We start from the raw sequence: 18,633 nt of genomic DNA, 5'->3' as shown, positions 1-18,633 counted from the left end.
TGCTACCTCCGATGGGAAGGCCAAGGCTCCCTTGTGGCAGATCTATTCATTCTCTGTACTGTGGTCCTGCAAGCACCTGTGAATGGATGCTTGGGACCATGTGTGAGAGGGTAGCACAGTATCTAACTCAGTGAAGCTGCTTTATGTGCCAAGGCAGACAAGCACAGAGACTCACATACCTGTGACCACCCCAAGACTAACCTTTTGGTGCAGCATATGCAGGATCTCATCTCAGAGCAGCAATCTCATCTGTTAATAGACAACCACAGCTGAGTCCAGGCAGGCTCTGATCTTTAAAAGAGGCTGGACACTTCTCAAGGGGTGAAAGGAGCTATTTGTACTTGCAGTTATCATCCTTCAGCATCAAACTCTTAAGCTACTTCAGGTCCAGAGAGGACTGCTTGGACCCACAAGACAAATCGCTGAACACTGCAGCTAAAACACATGAAAACCATGTACTTGAAATCAAACAAGTGGAAAAAAAAGAGTTGAAACCCCACAGCTCCTTGGAGGTTTTGTGTTAATAATATTGTACATAGAATTTGCATATTTTTCCTTGTCAGAGGTAATCCAGATCTATAATCACAAGAGCCTTACTCTTTTCCAGGAATCCTACATCTGCTCTGCCATCAGATGCTGTGTTTTGGTTACTTACAATGTGTAGGAGTTTCCCCTTCTTCCTCATTGCTGGTCAACTCCATTAAATCTCATTCCATCGTTCCCTCCACTAGCTCAGTGTCACCTCCTCCAGAGATGTTAATGCCAACCTCATGATACTCTGTAGTGTCTTTCAGCCCAACATGATGGACGCATATCACTGCATGGGAATTTCAGGTTTCAAGTAAAAGGATGTTCCTGGCCTTTCTGGGTGCACACAACTGCTTCTAAGCATGGTCTGCATGCACCTTTAAAAGCCAAAAGGGATGCATCAAACAAAAACAACCTATTGCCTTCTATTTAAAATCACACAAAGCACTATGATTTCCGTATACTCTCACTTCTTGTTTCTTTTTTATACTTGACTCATCATTTTGTAACACCATTGGCAATACTGCAAAAGTCTATTCCCTGTGGAGCTGCCCAGACACTTGCATATCCCTATGATGACTGCCAGCAGCAGTAAATAAGCCTCCCTGTCTTACACTCATGCTGGAGATCTAGCTGTTTGGAGAAAAGCTTCCCCACGTGCTTGCAGAGATCTTTATCACTTCAAGCTGTTACATAAAGTCCTTGTATCTATGCACTTAATCCAAAGCCCAATAAACTCAGTAGAAAAATTCCTATTAACCTCAGAAATCTTTGAATCAAGTTACAAATAGCACCTCGGTTTATAGGGGTAAACCTTCATATCTGTTTGGCTGCTGATACTTATGTCACTATCATGTATTTTTGTTTCAGACAAGGCACAAAATGGAATGAGCAAGACAAATTTTCTTGGCTTTCTATTTCTGTTTCATGAAAGCTTCCATCTGTTTCAGTGATGTCTAAGTGTGTCTGCATTTAGCAGTTTCAGACTTATGTTCAATTCATTTGATTTCAAGTGTCCTCTACCATTTTTGGTGCAAATCAGAAAGTATCCTATTCAGGGTTTGAAAAACTAGCTGACTCATTAACTTTAGGCCTAAATAAAGTACTCAAGTATTAGCTACATGCATGGAGGAAGTTCCTATTATCGCATTCTTAATGCTACTGTAAATGGATCCCTCCTCCTTGCATGGCATCTCAGACCTGTGAGTGCGTAACATACTGAAGAATTACCCTAGGAAATTGAGGACTGAGCCATCATGATCTCAGCAGTGAAGGTCACAAACGCAGGCTCCAGACCTTGACCTTGGCTGACTGCGTTGACACTGCCAACGTGCCAGGAAAGAGGAGACTGGGGGGAAGGGTCAGCAGACACTGGAGACAGATGGCCTAGTTCATCATCCACCAGAAATAAAGAAAAGAGCTGTTCCAAGCATTATACACACAGCAATGATTGTAAATTCCACAACTGTGGAGACTGCCAAGCCATTATACACACAGCCATACTGCAGCCACTGTGCATAGCTCCTCAAAGGTGAACTCAGGAGAAACTGCAAAGCATAAAGGGTGTCCAGCTCTCAGGAAATTGGTTCATTAAATGATTATCCAAGCCCTGGTGGAACGAAAAGCATGTAGAAGTTAGGGACTGACAGGATATTATGGTTTATTCACAAGCAATGCATTTATGCAATGCATAACTATGTTATCCATGGACGTGATTGTAGATACTATGGACCTAATTACCTTCTTTCGACACCGTGATTTTATTTTGCCCTAAACAGTTTCCCAGTTGGAGCTGCTTGTTTGCGTGTCCTCCTAAATAAAGTTCTCTAGTCACCAAGCAGAGTACCTCACGGGATCTCGCAATGCTAGTGACGCTGCTCAGGAAGGGTGGCATGCAGACCAAACAGGTTTCCCCAGACCATGTTTGCTGGTTTCGCTTCAAAGAGAATGAAGTAGCATTCTAGATCCTCCCTTGGATTTTTTGGCACCTAGAAATCCACAGAGAGCAAGGAAACAGAGTGGCATCAGTAACACTGTTTGTAGCACAGGCTGAGTGCTCCAAGTGGTTTTGTGAGCACTGCTTCCTTACAGACAAAAACAACAGCAGCCTTTGAGTTGCTGAATGTCACAACTCAAGTGCCAGAGAGCCTGATCATGGCCTTTGTCCAGCCCCTTTGCTGGAGTCTTTCTACACAGGCCCACATCTATGCTTTACACAACAAAGAGTTATTAATACGACTTCCACAGTCAGCCAGTGTAAAAACCCACATGTAGATCCTAGGGCTCCTAAGGGGTTCCTTAGGAGCGCATGGTATGAATAACTCTGCAAATTCTTGTCACAGATCTCAAACTGCAACCAACTGAGCAGTCCTTCTTTTTATTGCCAGTGATCTCAGAGGGACCAAACAGAAGGGACTTGTTCTGTGCAAGTAGGTGTAATAAGCAAACACACTTGACAATCCAAGTGTCCTTTTCAGGCTGCCGGTCTCCATGTTTGTGATTCTGGGTTGCTCTCTTTGCTGGTGTGTCAGAGAACCAGCACAACAGACCCTCCTGCTACCTCAGAGCCCTCCTGGGCTCCCTCAGTGAATTCACTTCCCTTGAATTCTTACATAGTCAAGATAAAAACACCCTGGCAGCCTGGCTGTCCTGGGAACCTCCTCTCCCATTTTATCACACCAGCTGTATCCATCCATGCCTTCCCCTCGTCTCGCTGCACATTCCATAAATCAGCCCAAGTCGTCTCACTCAGCAACTGAAAAACAAGGAGGAATTAGGCAACAAAGCAGAAGTGTACTGTGTTGAATATGGCTAGCTATCCCCATTCTGAAAGGGAACAGTTTACTCACTCTTTGAAGAGCTACTCTACATTCAGAGAATGCCCAAGTCTCCTGAGGAAGGGGAGAAGAGGAGGAATTAGAAACCAGAAAGCAAGCAAGCATTCTTCAGTTTTCCCTACTTACTTCAGTGTCCCACCAGACTATTACTTCAGGAAAACCAAGTCCTCCTCCTCCATTCAGTTTGTGATCTCCCTGCCTTTACCTTTACACTGGACACTGAGAGCCTATTTAAACAATCTATCTATCTCAAGCACTCAATGTAAGTGTGATACTCTTATAGCTTGAATCCTTGATGTCTTATGTAGCAGATGGAGATGTCACCCTCAGGAGACCACTCCAAATGGTCATGAGGGGTTCAGGGAACTCACACTAGTACAACCCCAGTTATTTTACCTCTCCCACATCTTTTGAAGGAGTACAACTATGTGGGTTCCCTTCTCTTATTTACCCCGAAATTTGCAAGAGAGCTTTTACAGATTTCACCTAGACCCACAGACCATTGTGGATGAAAGCTTTATCATATGTTCTACAAGTACAGTTGTGAACACACCTTTTCGTGTGTCCCTTATTAAACAAGAGACTTAAACATTGTCATGCTTCCAAGCTGTGCATCCATCTACCTAGCTAGGTACCCATCTGAGTCTTTCTTTAGCATCAGAGCTATCTTAACAAGCTTCAGAACAACAATCTTTGTGGAGTAAGAGATGAACCAGAGAACCAGGATCCAACACCAACCAAGGAAGATCAGCTTGAACGTCATCCTCAGCTTGTGACACCTATGCTATGGCTCATGGAAAATCCTGAAGGCTAAAAACACTGGGGCACTGACTGAAAAGTGGTCAAAGAACTGTCATGGGTAAAACAAAGAAGCATGGCAAAAGACTCTTTTCCTTTGAAAAGGACTGTAACCATTACAGTGATGGGTTACTTGGTAACTTCAATATAAATAACAACACCTTAACCGATCAAATACCCCCAAACCTGCTATCTAAGCGGCAAATCTACACGGATAGCATTGTAGGCAAGTGTAACTGGGAAAAAATGTCTTTTGTTTTTAGCCCCTTCAAAAATTTAAAAATATGACTTTAAAAATAGGTATTAGATACCAGCACTGTGCATTCCTTGTCAGAACTGTGTAAATACCTCCTCCAATTCACAGCGCTTTGATCATTTAACCATGCAAAACCCATGCCGTTCAGTCCCATTTGAACAAAACATTGAGTGTATCACTAGGTTCAAGTCTTATGTATCTTTATATATTCTAAATATATTTGTAAGTATTATATGTTATTTAAATAATGTATTAATATATTATAATATACACATATATTCCAAAATTTAGAAATCCCTCCAAGCTGTTATAGATGTTACATAGAGGAAGCCTCATGAAGTTTTAGTTTCTGCAGTATCTGTCAGTCTGCAGGTAATCACAAAGCAGTGGGAATGAAACTTACTCTCAAGCAGGCAGTGCTGGGAACTACAGGGTACTTGTGAGATTCCAGCTACTCGACATTTACAAGTTTGAATTCTAAAACTAACCAGAAATTCATTTACAAGCTCAGCCTTCCCCCCAGTTTAAGCAAGCAGATAAAGTGTTTTCCCCTATGCTATGAGGGCCTGCATCCAGCTGGCTAGATGATGTTTGAGCGATCTGAACACTGAAGGGCATGGATGCATTTTTATCCTTTAAAGTAGAAAAGCATTGAGCTCTTCTGGAGAGACAGAGGCAGATTTTCATTGTGCTCAGAGCTTAGTAGCATCTGACTACAACCTTTAGCAATACCAACAGCAATTTGATGTTGTACTTCTGACTCAAACACATGCGCTGTCTGGAATGCCTCCTATTTAAAGCATAGTATACGCAGCTGCTGTATCACTGAGGTCCTGTAGCTCAACAGACATCTTACCAATACATCTTTTCGGGCACAGTTGCAGAAATGGATTCTAAATGCTGACCCTACTCGATGTAAGTCTCATTTCTAGAATGTTGGGAATTGTAAGGCATCAGAACCTGAGAACGTGCATGGCATTTCTCAACTTTACCTTTCCACGCAGAGGAATGAAGCTATCCCAAATGCAAGCCATGAGTACAGTAAGAAATTACAACTTCGTCTTTGCCCTAGCAAATAGCAGCTTGGAGGTATTTTAGAAGCATACTGTAAGTCTCCTAGAAGTGCAACATGAAGCGGCTGCTGATTCAGTAGCACTGAAAACTGATGCTGGGCTCAGCCTTGTTACAAAAATTCTTTAGGCTAAATGTATCCTCTTTGGACACAGTTAACACTTAGATCAAACTGCAGCAGCAGAGGAATCCAGGAACTACTGAAGAATGATTTTGTCCATCCTTGTTACTGCATTCTATAAGAAATGTTTGTCTATGACAAAATATAGAGGCAGAAAATGAAAACTAAGATTAAAAAGCTGACCGTGAGGCAATCAAGGCCAACAAAAACAAGAGATGCCACCTCGTGGTTACAAAGGGAGTGAATGAAAGACTAAAGGAAAGAGTAAAAAACATAGAAAACTACACTAAAAGCAAGGCAGAGTAATTAGAAATATGGATCTCAGCCTAACTGGCTTCTCTCTGCACTTCAGTTGACTTTAAGAGGGAGGACTCAACACCAGGACTGAGATGAAAAATGACTAATATAATCCTCAATTCTGCTTGTAATTGCACTAAATGTTATGGATTTACTTTTCCATAAAAAAAATCTACCCTTACAACCCTCTTAGAAAAATAAGACAGTATTGCTAGTGACATGAACTTAAGTGCATGTTTGAAAGACTCAGGCTTTGTTATTGGGAGTGCTTTTATTGGCTACTAGGGAGATGGTAGAAGTATCCATTGTGTCTAATGAGGAACGAAAGCAGATGCTGGAAAATAAAGACCTTCCAGGGGCTAAGTTTGCCTTTCCCTAGGAACATATTCTGAAGCAACATCTGAAGACTCTGAGCCTCTAAAATCAGTAGGACTCCATTAAGAGCCAATAAAAACTTGCCCATCTTCCCCCTCTCTCCCAGGTGTAGAGCCATTATGTGTTAGAACCTGGTGCGCCAAAAGCAGAGCAGCTGCTGCTCAGAACCACTCCTGTGCCTATGGATAAACACACTCAGGAGCAGCTGAGAGGATCCCAGTCTCAGCAGTCAGGGTAACTCACTCTTACCTCCAATTTGAAGGAAGAATTTTAACAGAAGCAGCTCATTCCCTCTGTTCATCCCTGCCTTGGGAATTAGCACCTCCCAGGCACACAGATTCAGCTGCAAGAATAATTTCATTCACTAGAAAGAATTATTGGTCATTTCTCATGGAGGGATCAGATTCTTACACTTCTGCGACAATTTTTACAGACTTTTGTTTTTACTTTACTTGTACAATGCAGTAAATGTGTGCATAAGGACATCTAGCAAATTATTAAAACCTGAAAGCCTTTTATACAGCCAAAAGTATACTTTATTCCCATTTACTTACATTTTTGTCCATGTAAAACTACTTACAGTTTGTATTTCTCTCTTTGTTCAAGATCCTCACGACCACTATTAACAGTCTCTGGAATTCCAAAAACCTCATAGAAAAGCTTTCATTTTATAACTTTAACAATAAACCAAATTTCCTTTTTGCATTTAGTCCAGTTTGGCTCCATCTTCTGCCCAAAGATACAAACTACATCTGGTAACATTTATGCAAGATTAAAAATATGCAACTCAAAGGTTTCAACCTTAGAAAGTACTTGGAGAATGTTTGCTAGAGATGAGAACTACCCTCATCAATTCAGCTGATATGGTTCACATATTGATAACTAAGAAAATTAACAGCTGGAACACCTGTATGGAAGACATTCAGCAGTTACATTACTAGTTTCCAGGTGACTCAAGCTTCCAGTAGGAAAGGCAGTCCCAGGTGGACATCCAGAAAAAGAACACCTATGCTTTACTACAAGGATAAGTATAACCAGAAAAATTAAAGCAAAATGGTAACATTCTCAAGTTTCATGTTTCTGTAACACAGCACCAGTGATTTTTTTTCCCAGTTCACAAAGGCAATAGGGGCTGTACTCCCAACACTGACTCAGAATACAACCACCAACCCGTGTTGCCATGTTTAAGCAGCATCAAGAGTAGATGCACCATAGGGCAACCAGGATTTCTGTCACTTCTGGGATATCCTGCAGTTCAGTGCAAGTGTATAGTTTCTCTGAATTCTTCCTTCAGCTTCCAGGTGGAATAAACAGGACACCCATGAAGAAACTCAATGACACAGTAACTCTCAACAAAACCTATTTTTAAGGCTCTAAGAATAATTTAACACACTGGCAGACGGAAAAGGTGACTTGTAAACTACGATGCTGAGCAGACCAGCTATGAACCATCACAAACAGAACACAACGAACGCGCAGAAACCTAGCGCTCTGATGGCTGCATTTCACAACAGCTGTGCCACATCTTCAGATTTATGCAGCAATCTGAGGCAAATCACAAAGGGTTAGACAACAAAGAAAACGTCTCTGCCACTCCTGACCTTAACCATGGCCAAAACCAGACTGGGAAAAACAAAAGCCCTTTAGGTTCTACGATACTGGCAGTTTTTCCAACACAATTCTTCCTCCTTTGTACTTTCCTAAAATACACAGCAAGAGATGTTTCTGGTTTTCCTCTTTCATGCACTCCTATCACTCGAATTACTTTCCAATACAGTGAGCTGGTATGGATTTTCCTAAATAACCTACTCCATCCCTGTTACTCCATTCCTCTTCATTTCTAACTATAGCTTCTAACTTTAGCAACCTAAGCTCAACATAGGGCATCTGCAACACCACACAAAGGCTGGGCTTTGACATCTGCAGGTGGCGTGTTTTATTTCAGCCCTTCCCATTCTAGTCCCATTCACACCAACATTACTGGTAATAACACTCACTGAATCAGGTGAAGGAATTGATGCCTTTAAGTTTTCACTCTTGAAGTAAGTGGCTGTACAGCACAGAGGCATCACAGCATTGAGCACAAGCATGTGGGAAGAAACCTGCTCACAGAACAGGCAGGGTGGCTGTCAGCTTAGACAGTAGCCTCCCCTAGAAATGCCACTTTTGAAGGGCAGAATTTAGTTTAGCAGTCATTTAGGTTTAATCTAAAATATAAGCATCATCCACCAAACTTACCTTGAAAAGGAATTGTGAAAGTCTTCCATTAATCTCCTAAATTTTATGAAAGTACTTCTAAAGCTTGGTCTTTAGCAGACAAGAAATTTGAAGTAATAGCTGAAAGCTTGTCTATTCTTACTACATATAGTAAAAACAGACAACTGGAAACACAACTGAACACTGGGTTGTGTTTCCAGCAGCTTGCTAGTTACCCATTTTCCTACTGTGCTTGACAACAAACTTAATGCTAGACTCAACCCAGAGGAAAATTCCTATCACAGCTCAACCTACTCAAGTTATTCTGCTGCACTTAGGTACCGTTATGCTGAGCACTGTACAAAAAAAGAAAAAACCCAAACCAAAACCACAACCACCTCTACTATACTAGTCTACTTCCACTTTAATGAGATTATTTGATAAGTGTCATGATCAGACTTAGATGGATTTAGTATGACACTTCTTAACAAGCACAGCTTCACAACCTCTGAACTGCTTATCTCCTCCCAAAATTCAAACTAACAACTGTCAAGCTGATGCCCTAGCTCTGGCAAGCCTATGGAGCACAGCCTGCTATTACCACAGGCAAGTTATGTATCTGACAGTCATAGATTACAGACATTTCAAATGTGTCCTTACATGCACTGGATCAAATGGCATGTGATCAGTCGACCTTAGGTATGAATCTGTGGCAAGATTCCTTAGGTTCTTCTCTGGACTTTGAACTCATTTCACCTATAACTCAGCAATGATTTGCATATTCAGAGCTCCCTATGCAGAGGATACATCTCATCAGAGTTCTTGATTATAAAGTGTATTCACAGACAAAACATTCTGGGGATCTGGGGTTACTCTGGCTTCAGGTTTGTTCCATGTTTTGTACTCTTGCTTCTCTTCACTAAGTGAAGCCTACTATGTAGCTAGTGACCCTCCAGAACTACAGAAAGCTTTGTTATGGCAGGTACACATCCTCTTCATTCTGGCTTAAGACTTACTATAGGTAGTAACTTCCTACACGATTATCATTCCCTGGGGAATTTACCAACTTCAGAATTCTTCTCTTACCCTGCCTTGTATAGCAAACATACGTACCCCTCAGCTCAGGAGACCTGTGATAAGTTCATGGTCTCTTCCTGCACTTCCTAAAGTACTCAGTGGGAAGCAAGGGTGCTTGCGGATGAAAACCTATTGGACAGCTTTAGTCTTCTGCTTTTTGAAAGTGCCCTACAGAATAAATGCAATACACAAGTTCACTGTTTCTCACTGTACTGTTTAAAGTTACATAAGGTACTGTTCCAGATTATTTTCTTTTACATATATATCTACTATTGTGACATCAACTGATTCTGGTTTTACAACTGCTTTGCTATCTAAGAAATATATTCCTCATGGTAAAACCCAAAGTTTTCCAGAACACCACAACCAGTTATTCACTACCCCTTTGCTAAAAGCCTAGGCAGAAGGAAGAGATTCATATTTTGACTGGCGACTAGCACTTGCCTCAAGTTATGCTGGTCTTTCAGGCTGAAGGGATATATGATAGAGGAATTGTTACACTGGCTGTGGCGCCAGGAAAAAAAGAGGGGGCTGTGATTTGTTTTGGTAAGATTTCTAGGGTCATTTCAGACTTCTCAGTATCTTTTGAATCTTACTGGGTTTTTTCAGTTTAGGAACCAGAACCCTATGAATTTTGACAAGCTCAGATTTGGGGCAGTTTTCTGCTGGCCTTGACATTGTGTAAAAGCAGGGCAGGGGGAGAAGAATGGCTTGAAAGAATTACTTTGTCTCATACCGCTGAAATATGCAGGCTCAGTATGACTGAACAGCATTTACTCCATCTCAGTGGAATTCTCTGAAGACAGGCAATATAAAACAAAGACTTACAGCATACAAGTTACAGCAATAAAACCATTCATTTTAATTGAAGCCATTAAAAAAAAAATCATGTGAGGCAACAGAAACAATAAAATTATACTTAAGAAGGAAGAGCCAACACTTTCTGAGGAGCTTTAAAACAGCAACAGACACTTTACAAAAGGTTTGAGGGAAGAGAATAGAATTTCCAAACTACAGGTACTGTATAAAGGTAACATTAACATCTTATAAAATACAGCAACAGAGACAAAATGGATACTCAAGCTTCTTCGAAACTAAGCCTTCTGGGGTCTTGGTTAAAATGTATGTTCAAAAACTATTTTAAACAAGGACTAAATACTTCTTATTTCAAATTTACAGGTCCTTGGCATAAACATAGCACTATACACATCTTCCAAACAAGCAGTTAAGTACAGTTTTGCTTAACCATGCGTGGTGTCATCTTCTACAAAGTCTTTGGCCATTTCTGCTGTGATCACATCAATGTGACTAACCTGGTGGAACAAAAAGAAGTAAACAGTTATTGCAATATCTGCTGCAGAGTAAGACAGATTTTTCTTGAAAGCTCCAAGACTCAGCAGCAGGCCTATAACAGATTTCTAATTTCCTTTGAAGAACATAACGAGACACCTGTACATACATAAATTCTTTTTCAGGAAGGAGAGAACTTTTACATAAGACTGTGATATAACTAGAAATCCATCACTGGATAAGACTGATCCCACTCTGAACTCTTGTTAAATCGAGTCTCAAATGCACAACCTGATAAGGCTCCCAGTAAATGCTGTAACATACTTACCTTGTTTCTGAATTTTACCCCATAGAACTTGTCAGCTGACTCAAGCAGTTCAGGCCTGAAAGTTGTTGTAATAAACTGAGCATGTTCAGCTAGTTCCATAATCATATCTAAAAAAGAATAAAAAGGGTTTTTAGTAATGTAAGCTTTTCAATGCAGCAGGACAGGTCTTAATATAAGGCAGGCAAAAAAATTGGCTATTCTTTATTCAAAAAAAAGGTTTTGGTTATTAAAACAGAACACAAATCAAGAAAGGATACATACCAGCTTTTTTAAATATCATCATTAATTCCAGTATCAACTCTGAGAAATACAGCCACTCAGCAAACTCAGTTGGGTATTAAAACTTCTCTAATTAAAACCACAGTAAGCACTTTTCCAATGACGCAGTGATCTAAAACTTTATCTTTATTAAACGAAACTACACTTAACACCAGGGCTATTTCCACCACACTGAAGTATAGTAAGGAGTCCCTTTAAACATAGTAGACAATACAGAGCTTCTACCTAAAATGAAGCTGGTGAAAGCTTCAGAAGGCACCAAGTTAAAGTCTTATTCTAAGAAAGTCTGATTTCAGGATATTAAAAAATGTCCTTTATAATTAAAGGCTTTTACTTTAAACATCAGACATAAGATGACAAGCTACCACCTTCAACCACAATGAAGATGAATAAAAGGCAGACAGGTACCTGAAACAGCTTTTCTGTGCTGAGCATCCAAGGCTTGGTCGATTTCATCAAACAAGTAAAACGGAGCTGGATCACATTTCTGGATAGCAAATATCAGGGCTAGGGCCACCAAGGATTTCTGTCCACCTGAAAGCTGCTGCATTTCTCTCATTTCACCCTGCTTCCCTGTGAATGATACCTAAGAAAACAATGCAATATTTAGAAGGCAAGATGCCTTCTAAATATTAAACTGTAACATCTCTTCCTATTATAGTAAATAAACAGGACTTATTAAACATTGCTTTTTAAAAATACAGCTAAACAGCAACCTAAACAAGTATTTGGAGTACTCTTGAGTAATGAAACACAAGTATTTTTCCTTACCCTTATGCCAACTCCAGTGAACTGGTCTACAGATGGGACACTGCTCTGAGATCCAGAACCCCTTTCACTCTCAGTGCTGCCTTCACCTTCATCCTGGGACTGACTCCCCTCCACATCTCCTTTCTTCATCACTAACGTGGCCTTGCCACCAGGGACTAACTTTTGGAATACTTCACTGAAATTTTTTGACACCTAAAAGAGAAACAGTCAATACACCAGCTCATTTTTACATAGTGAAAACCAATGCAGACAACAGCTGGTTTTATATGTTCACACTACAAATCTGCTTCAAAGCAGAGATCCACATTCATCATAAGCAGAATTAGAAGTAAGAAACATATGCTACGCAGAGCTTGGTTTAAAAGCATCTAAACCAACTGTTCTTGTAGTATGAAAATTTTTGTGAATTTTTTCAGGAAAATGGTAAATTAAAACATAGAACAGCAGCAAAACCAAGTACGATTTATTTCACTAAACTTCAGATGAGATCTCAGTTAAGCGAATGACCATTTAAGAGAATACTTAACACACTTTGTATTTAAGACTCTTTGTTAACACTAGGAATTACTTTCACTAAATCTGGGGAATGGATTTGGTGCAGAGTTCTTTACCAGACATTTCCCACTAAGGGCTGTACATAGTACACATATACTTCCTTCCTGGTGAATCCAAGACCTTTAAGGTAAAGCTAGAGTTGTAATACAACCAAGATTATAATCTTGGTAATACAACCTATTTAAAATGCCAGCCTATTTCTTTATCAGTATTTAAACCCCCCACAAACCTCATTACATGAGAGTGGCTTCTGCTACTACAGATGTACTTAATATCTGCTGCTACATACAGCTGCTACATAACAGGACAATTTGATTTCAGCCCCAGCATTTTTATAATTGTTGCCATTTCGTTACCTGTTTGAAAGTCAGCTGAATAGCCTCGTATTTCCTGAGCTCAAGGACATTCATCAGTTCCATGATGGATTTGTAGCCCCTGTCCAGTTCCTCTTGTCTTTTTATCAACTTTTCCTTCTGCTCTGAGAAATTCACAAACTGATCTAACGCTTTTTTATTCACATGACTGTATTTCTTCAGTTCTGTATTGCACTGCTCCAGTTTGCGGAATAACTGTAAATGGAAAACATTGAAGTATCAAAATGATTTGCAGTTCTAGTCACATTTGATATTCAAGATGTTTGTGACAGTAATATTTCAGGTCATGAAACCAAGCACACTTCTTACCTGTTTTAAACTTAATGTCTGATATTTTTCAAAAGCCTCCTGTGGAAGTGAACCCAACTCTCGGATTTTCTTCATGCATTCCTCTTTCTTCTTGAGCAGCATGCCTTGCCTGTTAGTCATTTTTTCAAGTTCTTTCGTATCATGGTTAATGGCATCCATATGCTCCTTTTCCATGTTCTTCCAGCGTTCCATGCTCTTCTGGAGCTCTTTAATTCCTGCTTCTGTTTTGTCAATGGAATTATCCAGATCTGAGATATTGGGTGAGAGTACAAAACCCAAAGTGGTAAGTCTTACATGCCTGCGTGAAATCAGCAATTATCCAGTCAAGTATTTATAAAACAAAAAGATAACCTAGAGAAAAATATTAAGGAGTACAAAGTCAGACAGAAAACTCAAAATTTCTTTCTTTTTTTCACCAGATGTGTATGTGGCTTTAAAACAAATCCTTGACAAATGTAATAAAGTTATATTGTTAAAGTCTAGAAAGAGAAGCAAAAAAGTTTGAGTCACACAGATGATGCTATTTGCCATTTGACAGAAACCTGGGTTTAGACAGGTCAGACAAAATTCAACAACTATGCAAGATAATGCTTGTATGAAGGTTGCTTCAAAAGTACTATGCCCAGAAGCCTGTTATCACCAACACATACTTATTGATATTACAGTGTGCAACTGTGGACACTTCCTTTTATGTAGGACAGGCACAAAATCTTGTTTCATTGAAGTTCCAAAAATCTGCTACACCCTATGTGACTACTACAGCACGTCTAAAATTAATGATTACATCTCATACTAGGGTCTATTTCTAAACTCAAATATGGTATGTGTGAACTTTCAAAACCCTGGAGAATTTTCTTTCTAAAGAAAAAGAAATGATGATACCAACCATCTGACCGTGCCAGTGTATCTTTCACTCGCTTGTTGATAGCCTCAAGTTCCGATGTCGTGGCAGTAAGAACTGTGCCACCTTCTGTTTCTCGAAGCTCATTCAGCTCCTATGGGACAAAGTAAATGCCGTCAAGCTTCAGCACAGAGGGTAAACAAAAGTGTAAGCTAGACAAACAAGTTATCTTCTGCTACTCTACAAATAACTCTATTAAGTATTTTAATACAGTTTTAGAGAATAGTTCGATTTTCAAACCAATCTGTCATGACGATGGTGGTCCTGTTTATATATAGGCTGTGTATTTAGAGTGGGATGTGACAAAAATTCACATGCCCAATATATTGTGCTGAAATTTCAGTAAAACACTCAACTCTGCTTGTACATCGGTAAGCAAAACCCACCACTGTTAATGCAGGTAATGAATGACTATTTATCAAATGATTACCATGTTAAAGGCCTGAAAATAAACAAACAGATTGTAAAAGCAAATTTAAAAGAAAATCCTTACTTGTTCCACTTGGTCTAAGCGTTTTCTCAGGTTCTCATTGAGATACGTTTCAACTCTTGTGATAATGCCTTCTAGTTTAATCCTCTCATTCAAAAGCTGTCTGTTTTCCTGGTAAAATAAAAAAGAAAGTATTAATTGCCTTATCTCACTGCTAAAAACCCATTTTTAACTTGTTAAAAAATAAAGACAAAAACCAAACCCCATCCTTCACACTGTTCTCACACAGAACTGCACAAAATATCACACAGTTCTTTGGACTGTTGCTCTGATTTTTTCAGGTAGAAAAGAACCAAATGGTAAGTATCTGTACAGTTGTTTAGTGTAAAAGTCGACTGTACGAATCAGTAACTTTCTTAAACTGTATTAGCTTCTGAATCCAATTCATAAGCCTGGAAGAGCTTTACAGCCTATATTTAAGTAATACTTTATCAACAACACAGATGTCAGACAAAACCTTCATTTTTGCCTCCCAGGTGCTTAAAGGCATTATTTTACTTTTCCCAATCTGTTCACCATTCCTTTCAGTCAATACCTAACATTTATTTCTGTAAAGTCCCAAGACCAGGAGCAAGGAAACTAATGATTCTAACATAAGTAGCCATAATTCTCACAAAATTCACCCAGCCTTTGAGAAAAACATGCAAATACACTTTGCAGGTGAGTAAGCTCCAAACGCGCCTGACGACTTCTGATGAAACACCAGTTACACTGTATTCATAAGTGACTTTTCATACAAAAGGACAAAAATAAGTTTATTGAAAAGAAAGGTACAACATTTAATGGCAAGACATTTTCACTTCCTTACTTGCTGCAGTTGGCGAATTTCATCATTAAGAGCATCCACACGTTTCTGGTCTTCAAGACTGAGCTGAGACAACAAATCAGTCCCCAGTTCTGCTTTTAACGATTCTCTAGTCGACTCCATAGCGTGTAAACTTGCCTCCAAGCTCTGCAAACTGCGTTGCTACGGAACAGACATGAGACACAATCATTCCTCAGAGCAATCTCCAACTTTATATGAATTTTCTCTTTATATAAACGTATTTTGGTGACATATCTCTAGTCATGTTTTCGTACTATGACGTTAAACAGAAAGGAAGGCAAGTTTAACAGTAATCTGAGTGAAAAGATTATATATAAAACCAGTAACAGCTTTCAGTATCCCCATACTATACCTTAGGCATAAAGGTCTTTTCAGACTGCTGCCTTTTCTCTTTCAGCATTTTCATCTCTGACAAAATACTGTCTCGAGAGGCTTTAAACTTTCTCTGTTGTGTCTCAATTTGCTGCATTTGGTTCATTAGCTGGTCAATCTCATTGTTAATCCATACCATGGGCTAAGGAAAACTCTGTCCTTGCTGTAAAAGGCATGTTATGCCTGCTAGTACCTTCCACTGATATTGTTTGGCGTATTCAGCTGCCATCAAAATACCCATAAAAACAAAATATTGAGTCAGATGGGAGAAATCAAGAATCATCAACAAAAGTAACCTGGACAACTCATCAACACCAAGAACAAACAAGGAAAGCTTCATTTGGTTGTTCATTTTACAATGTGGCACTCAGGAAAACACAGGGATACATTTGAACTTTTAAGGGAAACTCGGGGCTTACTAAAGATTTTGACTTACATTATAGCAAGAAAGATTTCTCAGTTCCAGAACAGCAGTCCCTGTTAAAAGTTCAATTATACTTGAACCAAAGGGACTATGGTCATTTGGTAATTTAACTACAATCAGCAGGAATTCAAGCTCCCAGTTGAATTCCTAGTTACAAAAAACATGCCACCTGTACAATGCACACTAGGGGTAGCGGTAGTGTTAAAAATACTTTCTGCACAAATCTTTTTAAAACCATATGCCTATGTATCTGTAGTTTAGAAAATACCTAAGGGAAGAGAAAATGCCACACACTGAAATACATAATTGTAGGTACACAAATTGGGTGCTGCACGTTGCCTACACAGAGTTATGAGAGGGTGAAAAGTATCCATTATTGCTGGTTCATGCAAAGCCAGTTGGCAGGTTGAGTCTATTTAAGTCATGTTTAACAGACCATTTTGACATTCTTCCACTGTCTTAACAAGGTACATATGTACTTTTAAAGTTTTGCTAATCAGGTGCAGATCTCAGAACAGGCTTCAGTGTTCTGCTTATCTGCTGCCCAGAAACGTCTCTAATGCACTGCTGCAGCTCAGAAAACAAAGGAATTTAGTTCAAGGGGCAGAATGACCTGGATAATGGAGGAAAAAACTGAATAAGCCTCCCTTGTCCCTTTGAGATCCAGTATCTAGAATTCATGCACACTGTAGCATTAAAGGGATTAGAGAAAAGGGTGACAGTTACTTGAGTATTTGTACAAAGATGCTGAAAAGACTGAACTGTCATGCAGCTCAGAGTTTAATTATAATATAATGCTTTCCGTTTCCTCTCCACAGTGCAAGTGGACTGTGTAACACACCATTTCAGAACACAAGTACTAAAACTATTGCATGAGTCACATGAAGCAGTGAAAATTAATGCAGATAACAAGGGTATCTGGGTATAGGAGTTACTGCAACAAACCCTAACAGAAACAGAAACCCTCATACTGTAGGGTTTAACCTCATCTCTAAGCTTTAAGGATCAAGATCAAATTTTAACAGGGACAAACCATTACAGCTCCTTTCTTCTTGAAGCTTACAGTGCCAGACACTCTCTGAAGCAAGCTACTGGAAAAGGTATGTTCCAATTACTATTTTTCAGTCAAGTTTTTCCAGAACGGAAGTTTCACCAGCAAGTTAACAGGAGTGGTATAGAAACAATTTCTTAACTAGCTGCATTAATCTAAAAAAAAACAGATGTGCTTTAAAATCTGTTACCTTCACTGGTTGTACACCACTTTTCAAAAGCAGGGGTTTTGTTTCTGTTTTATCACTTCTTTGTTAACTAAAATCCCTACAGTGCCGTAGAGAACGAGGCTGTACAAGCAACAGTGAAAATAAATGCCACAACTAGCATATAATACTAACAAAAGTTAGTAACTTTTTTTTCCCATGTATTACTGCAAAACAGCAGCTCTGTCATCATATAAGCTTTCCCCAAGAACAAAAGGATATTTTCAATGTTTCTGCGTAAGTTTTCATTGAGTTTTGCTTCGAGTTCACCAAGTTCTTCTTCTGCCTTTCTAACATCTTTCTGCAATTCAAGGCGAGACTTCCTGGTGTCGTAGTAACCTCCAGTCAAAGCACCGCGATGGCTGACCTGATCACCTAAGAGCATAACAGACCATTAGCTGCACACTATACACTGGCCATATGTTCAGAGAACTTTCTACAATACAACTCTTCCAATTAACTAAAATATTTCAACTAACCTACAGAAGCACCACATAGGTATCAGGAATCACATATGTTTACAGCAATTACAGATGCTGGAGAGAGACTCTTCATCAGGGACTGTAGTGACAGGACAAGGGGCAATGGGTTCAAACTTAAGCAGGGGAAGTTCAGGTTAGATATAAGGAAGAAGTTCTTTACTGCGAGGCTGGTGAGGTACTGGCACAGGGTGCCCAAAGAAGTGGTAAATCACTGCCAGTGCTGAAGGCCAGGTTGGACAGAGCCTTGGGTGACACGTTCTGAGGTGTCCCTGCCCATGGCAGGCTGGAACTAGAGGATCTTAAGGTCCTTTCCAACCCAAATCATTCTATGATTCTATATTCAGTTTAAAGTGCATTTCCTTTCTCAAGACCAATGCAGACTTAGAATCATAGTACAGTTAGGGTTGGAAAGGACCTTAA

At 39.6% G+C, this 18,633-nt stretch overlaps 1 protein-coding gene across 2 annotated transcripts in view; it reads right to left on the bottom strand.

Annotated features, from left to right (window-relative positions):
- Positions 1-10,394: 10,394 nt before the first annotated feature.
- The window catches only part of SMC3 (structural maintenance of chromosomes 3), a 28,262-nt gene continuing 20,023 nt past the window's right edge, over positions 10,395-18,633 (bottom strand). For both annotated transcript variants that reach the window (XM_062607827.1, XM_062607828.1), the window contains 11 exons: positions 17,954-18,106; positions 16,032-16,183; positions 15,662-15,820; positions 14,857-14,964; positions 14,349-14,457; positions 13,463-13,710; positions 13,136-13,348; positions 12,225-12,416; positions 11,862-12,039; positions 11,175-11,281; positions 10,395-10,869 (listed from right to left, as the gene is read on the bottom strand). In XM_062607827.1, coding sequence (XP_062463811.1) covers positions 10,798-10,869; positions 11,175-11,281; positions 11,862-12,039; positions 12,225-12,416; positions 13,136-13,348; positions 13,463-13,710; positions 14,349-14,457; positions 14,857-14,964; positions 15,662-15,820; positions 16,032-16,183; positions 17,954-18,106 — 1,691 coding nt within the window. In that variant the 3' untranslated portion in view covers positions 10,395-10,797. The remainder of the gene's footprint in view (positions 10,870-11,174; positions 11,282-11,861; positions 12,040-12,224; positions 12,417-13,135; positions 13,349-13,462; positions 13,711-14,348; positions 14,458-14,856; positions 14,965-15,661; positions 15,821-16,031; positions 16,184-17,953; positions 18,107-18,633) is intronic.

Source organism: Pezoporus occidentalis, unplaced genomic scaffold, assembly GCF_034315485.1.
Source record: "Pezoporus occidentalis ecotype Australia unplaced genomic scaffold, CSIRO_AGI_Poc_V1 ctg127, whole genome shotgun sequence".
Classification (NCBI taxonomy): domain Eukaryota; kingdom Metazoa; phylum Chordata; class Aves; order Psittaciformes; family Psittacidae; genus Pezoporus; species Pezoporus occidentalis.
This window is presented reverse-complemented; position numbering and strand designations above follow the sequence as displayed.